The sequence below is a fragment of the Staurois parvus genome, unplaced genomic scaffold (assembly GCF_062004578.1).
Source record: "Staurois parvus isolate SC_StPar_1 unplaced genomic scaffold, SC_StPar_1.0 ptg000285l, whole genome shotgun sequence".
NCBI lineage: Eukaryota > Metazoa > Chordata > Amphibia > Anura > Ranidae > Staurois > Staurois parvus.
The window spans coordinates 82160-95701 of NW_028318081.1; the positions used below are offsets into that span (position 1 = coordinate 82160).

Genomic DNA, 13542 nt, shown 5'->3' on the forward strand with positions numbered 1-13542 from the left:
AAAAAAAAAAGGTTTTGGGTATACATATACTTTAATGAAAGCAATGAAATAAAAGATTGGTTTATACATTTTTGAATCTTTACAAATGAAATAAAATTGATTATCAGCCATTAAAAAATATTGAAATATAAAAAAAAATATAAAATAACATGAAATATTTAAAATTTCCTTTAAAATTATTTTCCACAGTAAGTTATATTTATAGAGAGATTTTGAATCCTTTGGGCTGGGTCACGTTGGACTAGTTCTTTATTTTAATTCCCGGTGGCATGTTCAGGATTTCTTTGCACCTATCCTATACTTAGACTGCGTTGATGCAATCATTCTAAATTGAGATTGGATAATATGCATACCTTAATGACAGCGAATCAGCCAGTTCATATCAATAACTACAAATCTGTTTCATCTACAGTAAAAGGAGCGGCACAGGCAGGTGTCTGGAAAAATGGGCAGGATGTCGGCCTCAACTGTCCTTTTATTTATATCAGGAATACTGCTTTCAAGTAAGTTTATTGTATTTTATTAGCATTTTGTTTGTTGGAAACTAATCTGGCCTATTTATTAAAATAGGAATTTTAGAGAACTCATGGGGCCCCGGGCAATAGGGATGGGGCTCCTGTGTCCTTGCCCAAACTCAAAAAAGCCTATGAAAAAGGTACCAGGGGCATCTCATGGGGCCCCCTACTGACCCCGGGCCCTCGGGCAGTGCCTGAGTTTCCAAATGGTCAGTTCGCCCCTGTTTGCACAGGAACCACACCGAATTCCTGTGCAAATCACATGCGATTTCTGTGCGGTGCGATTGGTACCATACATTTTGTATGGCTCTATTCGCACCAAAAATGTGCAGGACCCTTTTTTGGGTCCGCACTAGAATCGGATCGCATGGGTATTCACACCTATGCTTTTCGATTCTGCGCATAGCACCGCGGTTTGCGGACTGCTTTCGGGACGTTGTTAACTTAACATACACACCCGCAGCGGTTCGCATGAACGGGGTGCGATTTTGATGCAGTGTGGAATTCGCACTGAAAACGCTGCAAATTCCACACCACATCAGTGTGAACCAGGGCTCAGCAATATGAATATAGTCAACTAGATTTTGTCTCAGCGCTCAACTGCAGGAACATCAAAAAATAACATGCTAAATGATACATTGTCATCTTGGATTTACTGGGTCTATGTGCCCCATATAATCCTGTATACATATTATAAAAGGTATTTGAAATGTTTTGCGCTGTATTGACATTTGATACGTTTATAACGAAAGTCAGGTTGAAAAGTGACATATGCCCATCGAGTTCAATGTAACCACCTCAATACCACCATATGTACATATGTCCCTGGTCACAACGGTGCGAATTGTCATGCGATTCGATCGTTTCATTCGCATCCCAATGGAAGTGGTCAAATCAATGTGACTCTGACTCCATCGGAGTCACACAGATGTTGATCCTGGGTTCACACTAGTGCGGGGTGGAATTTGCAGCATTTTCTATGCACCGCATCACAATAGCACCCCATTTATGCGAACCGCTGCAGTTGTGTATGGTAAGTTAACAACCCCCCGAAATCGGTCCGCAAAACGCGGTGCGATGTGCAGAATCTGATCACATTTTTTAAATATATTCTTCAGATTTTTTTTTAACATATAAAAAAGTAATTTTAACATATATTTTACATATATCTGTAAATGCGTTCCAAAAATGTAGATTTGTATTTTTAAAGACACAGTATATTTGAAATGTATTTTAAAAATATTTTTCATATATTTTGTAATAAAAACGCATTTCAGCATGCAGTATATATATATATATATATATTTATTGAAATATATTTTGAAATAGATTGAATATGGCCAAAATTGTAGCATTTCATTTATATGTCAATATATTTGGGAAGAATATTTTAAAAATATATTTCAAATATATTTTTCTTCCATATGGAGTGCGGACCAAAAAAAGAATCCTGCACCTTTTTGGTGCGGATGCGGTGCAATTTGAGCCATACAAAATGTATGGCTCAAATCGCATCACACAGAACTCATGTGTGATTTTCACAGGAGTGCGGTGCGGTTCCTGTGCGAATCCCATGCCATATGCCGCATCGCACAAGTGTGAACCTGGGCTTAAAGTAGTTCATGCATTACTTTTTGCAAGTTCAGGTGTGCCTTGCATAGACGTTTGTGCATGAAGTCGCACAGATGTGTGACGGGGTGACCAAAGCCTATACATCCTGGTATTGAGGTGGTGTAGCTACAGTCATTATCCTGTTTTTTTTTTTTCTGCAGGTGACAGACATACAACATAAAAAGTAATCCAAGCTGCTAAACAGCTGCTGGAATACTTTAAGCCTAGCTTCACACTAATGCAGTGCGGTACATCGCATGGGATTCGCACAGGAACCGCACCGTATTCCTGTGCGATCACATTTTGTATGGCTCAAATCACACCACACCCACACCAAAAAGGTGCAGGACCCTTTTTTGAGTCCGCACTAGAATCGGATCGCACGGGTATTAAAACCTATGCAATCCAATTCTGCACATCGCACTGCGTTTTGCGGACCAATTTTGGGGTGTTGTTAACTTAACATACACACCCGCATCAGTTCGCATGAACGGGGTGCGATTGTGATGCGGTGTGGAATTCGCAGAGAAAACGCTGCAAATTCTGCATTGGTGTGAACCCAGGCTTACAGGCAGTGGAAGGAGGTCTTCCCCTCTTGCCACTGCCGCCTTTACGGACTCCTCCGAGTGATTGTGAAGCCCAGTAAGGATGCCACTGGTGACTTCGGCTCCCCCGGACACAATGAGAACTGACCTTGTTCCTCTCACTGTGTGACATCAGAAACCAGAAGCTTCACTTCCGGCTTCGGTTCCTTTGTGTACAAGCCGTTGCTGACTTTTGTAGCAGCAAATTTAACCGATCTCAGTTTGATAAACTTTTCTGGAGGCGAGAGAAGAGCTCTGGGAACTCATAGACCCCAAATCTCTCCATAAAGAGGATTTAAAAAAATGTAAAGGTACCGTGTAAAAATTAAAAAAAAAACATTTTTTTTAAGCACCCCTGTCCTCCCATGCTTGGGCACAAATGCAAAAACCTGCTTCGCCTCACATGCAGTGGTGTATTTAGGTTTTGTGCTACCCTAGGCAACACAAAAATTGGCTCCCCCCTCCCCATAGAAAGATCCTGACATTGACCAACAACACCCCTGCCTCCCATCTGAGAAAGCCTTGAGAAGAAGACACTCACCTTCACAGCTCCGGACATCCCTGGGAAGGAGAGTCGAGCTGTGCATTCACCGTCATGAAACCCACAGCCTCTCTCGGGACTCACCAGGTACCCATGCCGCGTGTGTCCCTTCTTCCTTCCCTTCTTCCAAGAGGCAGTGCTGCCTTCCCTGAAAAATGCCGCCCTAGGCAAATGCCTTGTTTGCCTTGTGGTAAATACACCCCTGCTCACACGCATACATAATCAGCGATCGTGCCACACATGTGAGGGATCACCGTGAACGGCAGAGCAAAAGCAATAATTCTAGAGCCAGACCTACTGTGTAACTCTAAAGTGGTAACCTGTAAAGGCTTTAAACCTCTTGCCGTCTGCCTGCTGTTTATAAACGGCAGGACGGTGGCACTCCAGGGGCGGGTTGCTGTTCATAAACGGCACCCGCCATTTCTAGCTGTGCGCGCTCCCTTGGAGTGCGCAGCACCGCAATCCAGTGCCCGCTGTGTCCTCCGGACACAGTGAAACACAGATCGTCGGACGGGACGAGGTCCCGATCATGTGATCACTGATAGGCCAATCAGTGATCACATGCAAAGTAGTAAGCAAGATGTCACTTGTGACATCATTGCTTACTATGTGTGAAATCTGTGAATGATCACAGAGGTCACATGGTACAAGGCTATTCACAACAGCCTTGTACCATGTGACAAGCTGTGACCAATCACAGCTCACTCAGTATTTCTCAATGGCTGCAAGAATGCAGACAGAAAGAAAGAGAAATTATTGCTTTTACATCCTATATGGGTATAAAAGCAATCACTGTAAAAATAAAAAAAAAAATCTTCATCACCCCCCACAAGTAGTACAGTGTCACCATGGTGACACTGTACTACTAGGGTGACAGTATGTAAAAAAAACCCCCAAAAAAACCAAATAATATAAAAAAATGTTTAAAAATGTAAAAAAAAAATGTTTAAAAATGATCATTTTTGGTTATAAACTAATTTGGCTTATTTTTTTTTTTTTACTAAAAAGATAACGGAATACATTTTGGTCAAGATTTATGATGAAAGATTATTTATTTGCAAAATTTTATAAGAAAAACACTTTTTTAAAAAATTTTTGGACTTTTTCATTTACATAGCAAAAAAATAAAAATCCCAGCGGTAAATAAATACCACCAAAATAAAGCTTGATCTGTCTCAAAAAAATGGTAAAAAACTCATATGGGTACAGTGTTGCATGACTGCGCAATTGTCATTCAGCTGAAAATTGCCCTGGACAGGAAGGGGGTAAAAGTGTCCGGACAGGAAGTGGTTAAAGCATCGCCTATGGATAATTTAATCTAGCAATTCAATCAGCAATAGCAACTACTCACTTGTCAGATCACATGCTTTATTAACAGAAAAAAAATGATAAATAATGTTTCAATTTCTAAGTCTCACTCAAAATAAATACTAATTGTCATTTGTGTTATGTTCAGATCACTGTATAAATGGACAGAGCACGACGGTAAGTATTTAAAATGTGTATTTATTATTTTATTATTTGCCCAGGATTGGAGAATTCTTGTTGTGTATATGAAATGAACAGATGTGTGTCATTTTGTGTTGCTAATTTTGCAACTGTGGCCTGGATTAAAGTCATACCTAAAATAATTACATAGTGCTTGAAGGTCGAAAGGATCAAAATATGATGGCATCAACATTTTTCCTACTTTTGGTTAAATGTTATTTTTTTCTCTGCTCTTACAGAACTCATCTAGTCCTAGCTCTTCATGGTTTCCTTCTTAAAAGTAGATTGTATGACTTCCATGAACAAAATATTGAAAGACAACCTCATATTATTGAACTTCCTAGATACATTTCCATTATATATGACAGAAGATAAACTGGACCCAGCTAGTTGCTGCCTAGATGGATTATAATGAGATTGCTGTCCATGTGATTCAAATACAGTCAATTGGCTGTGAGTCCCAGATTGGCTGGACAAAATATTACCTTTATCCAACTTCTTTTGCTTATTCACAAAAGAATGCACATTAAAGCGGAGTTCCACCCAAAAGGGAAGTTCTGCTTTAATGCTTTGTCCCCCACTTCCCATTAAGGATTGGCACCTTTGGGGGGGAGCGGGGGGGGGGGGGGAGGGTACAGGAATTTGACTGGCCCATGACATGTGCGCCCCCTATTAGTAATAGGACACACTTGCCACTTACTACTGCATGTAGTACCAACACGCTAGCATCCCTTTTTATACCTGTAAAATTTAAAGTCCCACTTTCAATTGAATTTCATATATATACATACAGGTGAAACTCAAAAAATTAGAATATTGTGCAAAAGTTCATTTATTTCAGTAATGCAACTTAAAAGGTGAAACTAATATATGAGATAGACTCATTACATGCAAAGCAAGATAGTTCAAGCCGTGATTTGTCATCATTGATGATTATGGCTTACAGCTCATGAAAACCCCAAATCCACAATCTCAGAAAATTAGAATATTACATGCAATCAATAAAACAAGGATTGTACATAGAACAATATCGCACCTCTGAAAAGTATAAGCATGCATATGTACTCAGTACTTGGTTTGGGCCCCTTTTGCAGCAATTACTGACTCAATGCGGCGTGGCATGGCAGCTATCAGCCTGTGGCACGGCTGAGGTGTTATGGAAGACCAGGATGCTTCAATAGCGGCCTTCAGCTCTTCTGCATTGTTCGGTCTCATGTCTCTCATCTTTCTCTTGGCAATGCCCCATAGATTCTCTATGGGGTTCAGGTCAGGCGAGTTTGCTGGCCATTCAAGCACAGTAATCCCACGGTCATTGAACCAGGTTTTGGTGCTTTTGGCAGTGTGGGCAGGTGCCAAGTCCTGCTGGAAAATGAAGTCAGCATCCCCATAAAGCTCGTCTACAGAAGGAAGCATGAAGTGCTCCAAAATCTCCTGGTAGATGGCTGCATTGACCCTGGACTTAATGAAGCACAGTGGACCAACACCAGCAGATGACATGGCTCCCCAAATCAACACAGACAGTGGAAACTTCACACTGGACTTCAAGCATCTTGCAGTGTGTGCCTCTCCATTCTTCCTCCATACTCGGGGTCCTTGGGCCTCTCCATTCTTCCTCCATACTCGGGGTCCTTGGGCTTCTCCATTCTTCCTCCATACTCAGAGTCCTTGTGCCTCTCCATTCTTCCTCCAAACTCTGGGTCCTTGTGCCTTTCCATTCTTCCTCCATACTCGGGGTCCTTGGTTTCCAAATGAGATGCAAAAGTTGCTCTCATCAGAAAAGAGGACTTTGGACCACTGAGCAATAGACTAGGTCTGTTATTCTTTAGCCCAGTTAAGACTCTTCTGACGTTGTTTGTTGTTCAGGAGCGGCTTGACAAGAGGAATACGACATTTGAAGCCCATGTCCAGGATCCGTCTGTGTGTGGTGGCTATTGATGCACTAACTCCAGCCTCAGTCCACTCCTTGTGAAAGTCCCCAACACTTTTGAATGGCCTTTTCCTGACAATCCTCTCCAGGCTGCGGTCATCCCTACTGCTTGAGCACCTCTTTCTTCCACACTTTTCCCTTCCACAAAACTTTCTATTAATGTGCTTTGATACAGCACTTTGGGAACATCCAACTTCTTTTGCAATTACCTTTTGAGGCTTTCCCTCCTTATGGAGGGTGTCAATGATGGTTTTCTGCACAACTGTCAGGTCAGCAGTCTTTCCCATGATTATGATTCCTACTGAACCAGACTGAGAGACCATTTAAAGGCTCAGGAACCCTTTGCAGGTGTTATGGCTTAATTAGCTGATTAGAGTGGGACACTTTGAGCCGAGAATATTGCACCTTTTCACAATATTCTCATTTTCTGAGATTGTGGATTTGGGGTTTTCATGAGCTGTAAGCCGTAATCATCACAATTATGACAAATCACGGCTTAAACTATCTTACTTTGCATGTAATGAGTCTATCTCATATATTAGCTTCACCTTTTAAGTTGCATTTTTGAAATAAATGAACTTTTGCACGATATTCTAACTTTTTGCGTTTCACCTGTGTGTATATATATATATATATATATATATATATATACTCTGGCATAAGTGGGTACATACACCCTAATTTGACAATGGCTTAGACAATGGCTTAGATGCAAAAAAATTTATCTAGAAATAGCAACTTGAGTCCGTAGATGTTTAAAGTACCTGATAGTGATAATAACCGTTGTCTTCTGCTAGCAATGGTGGGGCCCATATACTATAGTGAGTAATGGTAATTCATTGAAGGTAACAGACTGTGGTAAATGCTCAAAGCAAAGATCTCATGTTCCTGAAGTGTAAAAGTGTCTGCATGCAGTGTCTGTTATCAGAAAGAAGTTGGGTATCCTCCGGCTCAGCAATCCCATGGGTAGCACAGCCTCCTAATAACAAGGTTCTTGCACAGGCTCTTGGCTGTTTGCAGAGAAGTGCAGAGTTACCTCCTGACAGCCTGTAGGAGCGGCAAGCAGAAATGACTGGCTGAAGCCAGTGATCTTGGTGTGACGATTGGAGTCAACGATGTGCTGGTATGCATAGTCCTGCAGTTGTTGCAAGCAATCTATCTCTGGAGGAGGAAAGCAGTCCCCCTATTCTCAGCTCTAAATCCTCAAGTCCTAGAGGACTACAGATCCCAGGATCCTCAGCTGTACAAGAGCGGTATTCACTCTGCTAACAGGAAGTGATGTAGCAGTCCCAGTACTGGGCACTAGGGGGAAAAGGGATTAATTGTAGTCCCTTTTGTGAGTGTCCTTAGATGATGTAATGATATAGCCACCGCATACTGCTCAACTTTTTAATTGTTGTCCTAATCCAATCAGAAACAGCTTAAAGATCAACTTCAGTAAAAATAGTAGAGCATTTACTTCCTTGGTGCCATCATTTCCATCCTTATACTCAATGAAACCCTACAAGGGCTTGCAATGCTATACTTTTGTATTTGAATGATTTTTATTAGTTTATAAACATATAAAAAAAAACAGGAGCAACAAGACACGCCCACGCAGGGGCCATCAATTGCACATAAAAAAGTAAAGAAAACAGTGCTCTAACACCAACAGAGCAAAAGGTGCGCCCACGCAGGGGCTATCAATGGCACATAAATTAATTATTGTCATAAACCTTCTTAGTGTCCATACAATTATTGCATAAAAACCCAAAAATAAAGTCCATAAATCTTGTCTTCCAAATAAAACTCGCCGTATAAATCCAGTAAGTGCTGTGTACCTCAAAATAAAAGAAAACTCAATAGTGTATTATCCTCACAAAATAAATTCATCAATAATCCCAAAATTAGTTATGCCAAAAATATCTTTATAAATTTCATGCAAAGCGCATAAATCGTGAAAACAGGTGATAAATCGTGAAAACATGCGATAAATCGTGAAAACACGTGATAAATCGTGAAAACACGCGATAAATCGTGAAAACGTGATAAATCGTGAAAACACGCGATAAATCGTGAAAACGTGATAAATCGTGAAAACACGTGATAAATCGTGAAAACGCGATAAATCGTGAAAACACGTGATAAATCGTGAAAACACGTGATAAATCGTGAAAACATGATAAATCATGAAAACACGTGATAAATCGTGAAAACGTGATAAATCATGAAAACACGTGATAAATCGTGAAAACATGATAAATCATGAAAACACGTGATAAATCGTGAAAACACGTGATAGTGAACCACTCTGTGTATTATTACTATATATAGTATTTAGTGAGCACTCAGTGTACACATCTAATGTGGCTGAATTGCATACCCTTACCCAAATAAGTAATAAGCCAGCCTTTATAAATAAATCCAAGGGAGCATACGGATACAGATCTACCGGAACCTCATGGGTACCTTTTGCCTCCTTAGTACTCCAAAACCATTCATAGAGAGAAAACAGATCCAAATAATGTAGTATGTTTGAGATAAATAACTCCACACTTTAATAAATATGCTTCCATAAAAATGCCAATAAATAGCATAAGAGATCCTATGACTCCACCATAAAGCAGCTTCCAGGAATGCCAAACACTATTACCACAGTTTAAATGGCCGCTCCGATACTTCTGGTTTCTCGGGCAATGTCCATGTTGCTTGACGCGTTTCGTCACTTCCTTGGCTTTCTCATAAGGGATTTTTATGCAATAATTGTATGGACACTAAGAAGGTTTATGACAATAATGAATTTATACTTTCAAGGGTGAAAGTGGGACTTTGTCAGGAATGGACTCAGCACTGGTGGTGGGACTCACCTGCCGTGTGGGCTGCAGTACCAGGGCTGACCAGCGGGTGCTCTCAGCAGCCAGAAGCTCACTTCTGCAGTCAGCCAACACCTGGGGCTGATTACAGCAGGTGTATTTAAGGAATGACCAGGCCTGTGATCTGTGCCTTGGTGTAAATGTTTCCCATGAGCCCTTGTATCCTGTTCCTGTGTTGCTGTATACTCCTTTGCTGACCTCTGCTTGTTACTGATCCTGCTCTTCTCCTGTTTAACTCCTGGCTTGCCTGACTACTCTTCCGTCTGATCCCTGGTACTGTATTTGCTCACACCCTGCTGAACCTGGCTTGTGACCTGACCATTCTTAGCTCGCTCCTCTTGTACCTCGCTGCCTGCATAATACCGACCCGGCTTGTCTGACCACGCATACTGTACCCGACCTTCCATCCATCCATCCGGCCCGGATCAGACCAGTGTATCTGTCTGCCTCTTCCAAATTAGATTCCGTTCCTGCACTCCCCTGTCAGTACTCTCTACCACCGCAGGTCGCACTCGGGGGACGCGACCTGGTTCCAGTCTGCACCAAGTCCATCCCCACCATCAGGGGCCCTGGTGAACAGCAGGCTGGGACTTAGACCCCGCGCCCTGAGGGCGTCTGTGCGGTGGGCTGCTAGAGACTCTGCCAGGCGGTTTAACAGTACCAAAGGGCCTGCCTGACCATTCCACCTCTCCAGCCCTGACTACGCCTGTGTTCTTGAAGCCTGCTACTTCCCTGTGTCAGTCCACACATTTCTGGTCACACCCGGATCCCTAACAGACTCTCTATAGTGATTTTTCACAGGTTTTATAGATATTAATTTTTGGACACCGATCTACATTTATAATGGCACATAAATGACAAAAACATTGGTATAACAGTAACTCAAACCAAAGGCAGCTATCCACCGCCACACCAAAAACAAACAGAAATAGAAAAGGAAGGAGGAGTACAAAAGGAAAAAGATGACAAGACCATGAGCAGGGGATCGGGAATGCCAGTACCGAGCAACCTCACAACTCCAGACTAGCCGGGGGGAGCGTAGGAAGGGCATATTGCAACCAGGGCTCCCATATTTTCAAAAATTTCCGCTTGGAGTCCTTGCAAATACTCAAAATATGTTCATTAAGCATCATAGTGGTCATACGGTCCCGCACCCCCTGAAGAGAGACAAACGGGCGCTTCCATGCCTGAGCAATTGTTCTAGTGGCCTACAAAAACAAATAGGAAGCCAACTTCCGCTGGTGAGCCAAGAGGCCCGTTATGGGACAATGAGCATGCTATACTTTTAAAACTTAATTTTCTTCTGTTTTAAAACATAATGAAAATTAGACTGTAACGTTCAAACTATGTTTTTTTTTTCATAAAGATAACTACAAAACCAACAGAATCAAGCACTCAGTTACCTACAACATTTGCAATGTCAACAACGGTAGGTGGAGTTGTACTGACTACTTCTCTCGATGTGAGGACCCCTTTTTTTATATCTCAGTTTTTTTAATATATTTATATTTGTAAGTGTGAACCCCAAGATTTGGAATACAGTCACTCCCAACATCATGTTTGTTTTAGGCCTGCTAAAACGTTCATTCTTCCTTTTCTGCCCCTGGCCTGTTATGTCTGTGCCAGGGGTGGACTGACCATTTGGAAATTCAGGCACTGTCCGAGGGCCTGGGGTCAGTAAGGGGCCCCATAAGATGCCCCTGGTACCTTTTTTATAGGCTTTTTTTGAGTTTGGGCAAGGACACAGGGGCCCCATGATCCCCTATTGGCTGGGGGCCCCATGAGTTGTCAGTCCGCCCCTGGTAGGGGGCCCCATGAGATGCCCCTGGTACCTTTTTTATAGGCTTTTTTTGAGTTTGGGCAAGGACACAGAGGCCCCATGATCCCCTATTGCCTGGGGGCCAGTTGTCAGTCCGCCCCTGGTCTGTGCCCATACCTACCGGTCCTTGTTATTTTGTCTCCTTCAAGTATACATTTCTTGATAAACCTTTTTGGAGGGTATTTTTTTCTTTTTACTTACTGCGTTTGCTAATATTCAAGCACAGGACTTCTCTACTGCATATTGCTCAGCCGTTTAATTGTTGTCCTAACCTAATCAGAAACAGCTTAGCCACTTGCCCTCCTGAGGATTTCCCCCCCTTCCTGACCAGGCCATTTTTTACGATATGGCGCTGCGTTACTTTAACTGACAATTGCGCGGTCAATGCAATGCTGCACCCAAATAAAATTTACGTCCTTTTTCCCCACAAATTGAGCTTTCTTTCGGTGGTATTTGATTACCTCTGCATTTTTATTTTTTTACACTATAAACAAAAAAAGACCGACAATTTTGAAAAAGAAAACAATATTTTTTACTTTTTGCTATAAAACATGTCCAGTAAAAAAATAAAAAAAATAAAACGTTGTCATAAATTTAGACCAAAATGTATTCTGCTAAAAAAAAAATCCCAATACGTGCAAATTAACTGGTTTACGTGAAAGTTATAGCGTCTACAGATGGTGGTATATATACTGGAATTTTATTTTTTTATACTAGCAATGGCGGCAATCAGCAACTTATAGCGGGACTGCGGTGGACATTCTGACACTGGGGGGAGCACTGACTAACTGTCACTGACATCCCCAGTGACACTAACCTAGTGAGCAGTGCTAATAAAAAGCACTGACACTGTACTAATGACACTGGGCAGGAAGGGGTTAACATCTGGGGCAATCAAAGGGTTAACTGTGTGCTGTTTAACAAACTGTGCTGTGTGTGTTTTACTGTGTAAGCATGCTGCTTTGTATAGCTCTGCTATGCAGAGTCATACAAAGCAGCATGCTGATGCTGACAGGGGAGAGATCTGTATTGTTTGTATACAGACCTCTCTCCTGTCAGTGTTCCTCGGTGCCGGTGGGGAATCTTCAGCCAGGACCCAGTGATCGCCAGCTGTAGCCGCCGATGTCGCCCTCTACCCAGAAATACAAAATCATTTATATACAGTACATATGTGATTTTGCGCAGCCCTGTTGGGTCGGGAGGCTGTTAAAGATCAATAATAGTACAGGCGTACCTCGGTTTGCGAATTTAATGCGTTCTCCAGGACTTTTCGTGTTGTGAAAAATTTGTAAACCGAAACGCGGTTTCCCATAGGAATGCATTGAAAACCAATTAATCTGTTCCGGAGGTCAGAAAAAATAAAAAAAAAGTATTTTACCTGTTCAAAACTCTTTATAAAGTGCACTTTAACCACCTCCCGTCCGGCCGTTGTATATAAACGGCCGGACGGTGGCAGTGCAGGGGCGGGTGGCCATTTATAAATGGCCCCCTGCTTGTGCACGCTCCCAGTGGAACACCGATCGTCATACGGGACCTCTGTGCGAGGTCCAGCTCATGTGATCACTGATTGGCCAATCAGTAATCACATGCAGAGTAGTAAGCAAGATGTCATTTCTGACACCATTGCTTACTATGTGTAAAATCTGTGAATGATCACAGAGATCACATGGTACAAGGCTATCCACAACAGCCTTGTACCATGTGACAAGCTGTGACCAATTACAGCTCTCACAGTATTTCTCAATGGCTGCAAGAATGCAGCCAGAGAGAAGGAGAAATGATTGCTTTTACAGCCTTTATGGGTGTAGAAGCAAGCAGTGTAAAAAAAAAGAAAAACAATTCTTCATCACCCCCCACAAGTAGTACAGTGTCACCATATATATATGGGGCAAACTGGCAACTCATGGGGCAATAGGGGATCATGGGGCCCCTGTGTCTGCCCACATAATGGGGGGGGGCTGTCAGGTTGGCTGTAAGGGACCCCATGCTTTCTAACAGCATCTGTGTGTATATATATATGGGGCAAACTGGCAACTCATGGGGCAATAGGGGATCATGGGGCACCTGTGTCTTCACCCACACTCAAACCACACCCAAAACAGCCTAGGAAATGTACCAGGGGCATCTCATGGGGCCTACTACTGATCCCAGGCCCTTGGGCAGTGCCGGAGAGCCGCCATGGTCAGTCCGCCCGTTTCCCATATA

General features: G+C 42.3%; 1 protein-coding gene across 1 annotated transcript in view; it reads left to right on the forward strand.

Annotated features, from left to right (window-relative positions):
• Window positions 1-454: 454 nt before the first annotated feature.
• LOC149458509 (uncharacterized) overlaps window positions 455-13542 on the forward strand; it is a 68232-nt gene continuing 55144 nt past the window's right edge. The window contains exons 1-2 of the mRNA XM_089682091.1: window positions 455-503; window positions 10885-10947. Of these exons, the coding sequence (XP_089538217.1) occupies window positions 455-503; window positions 10885-10947 (112 nt within the window). The remainder of the gene's footprint in view (window positions 504-10884; window positions 10948-13542) is intronic.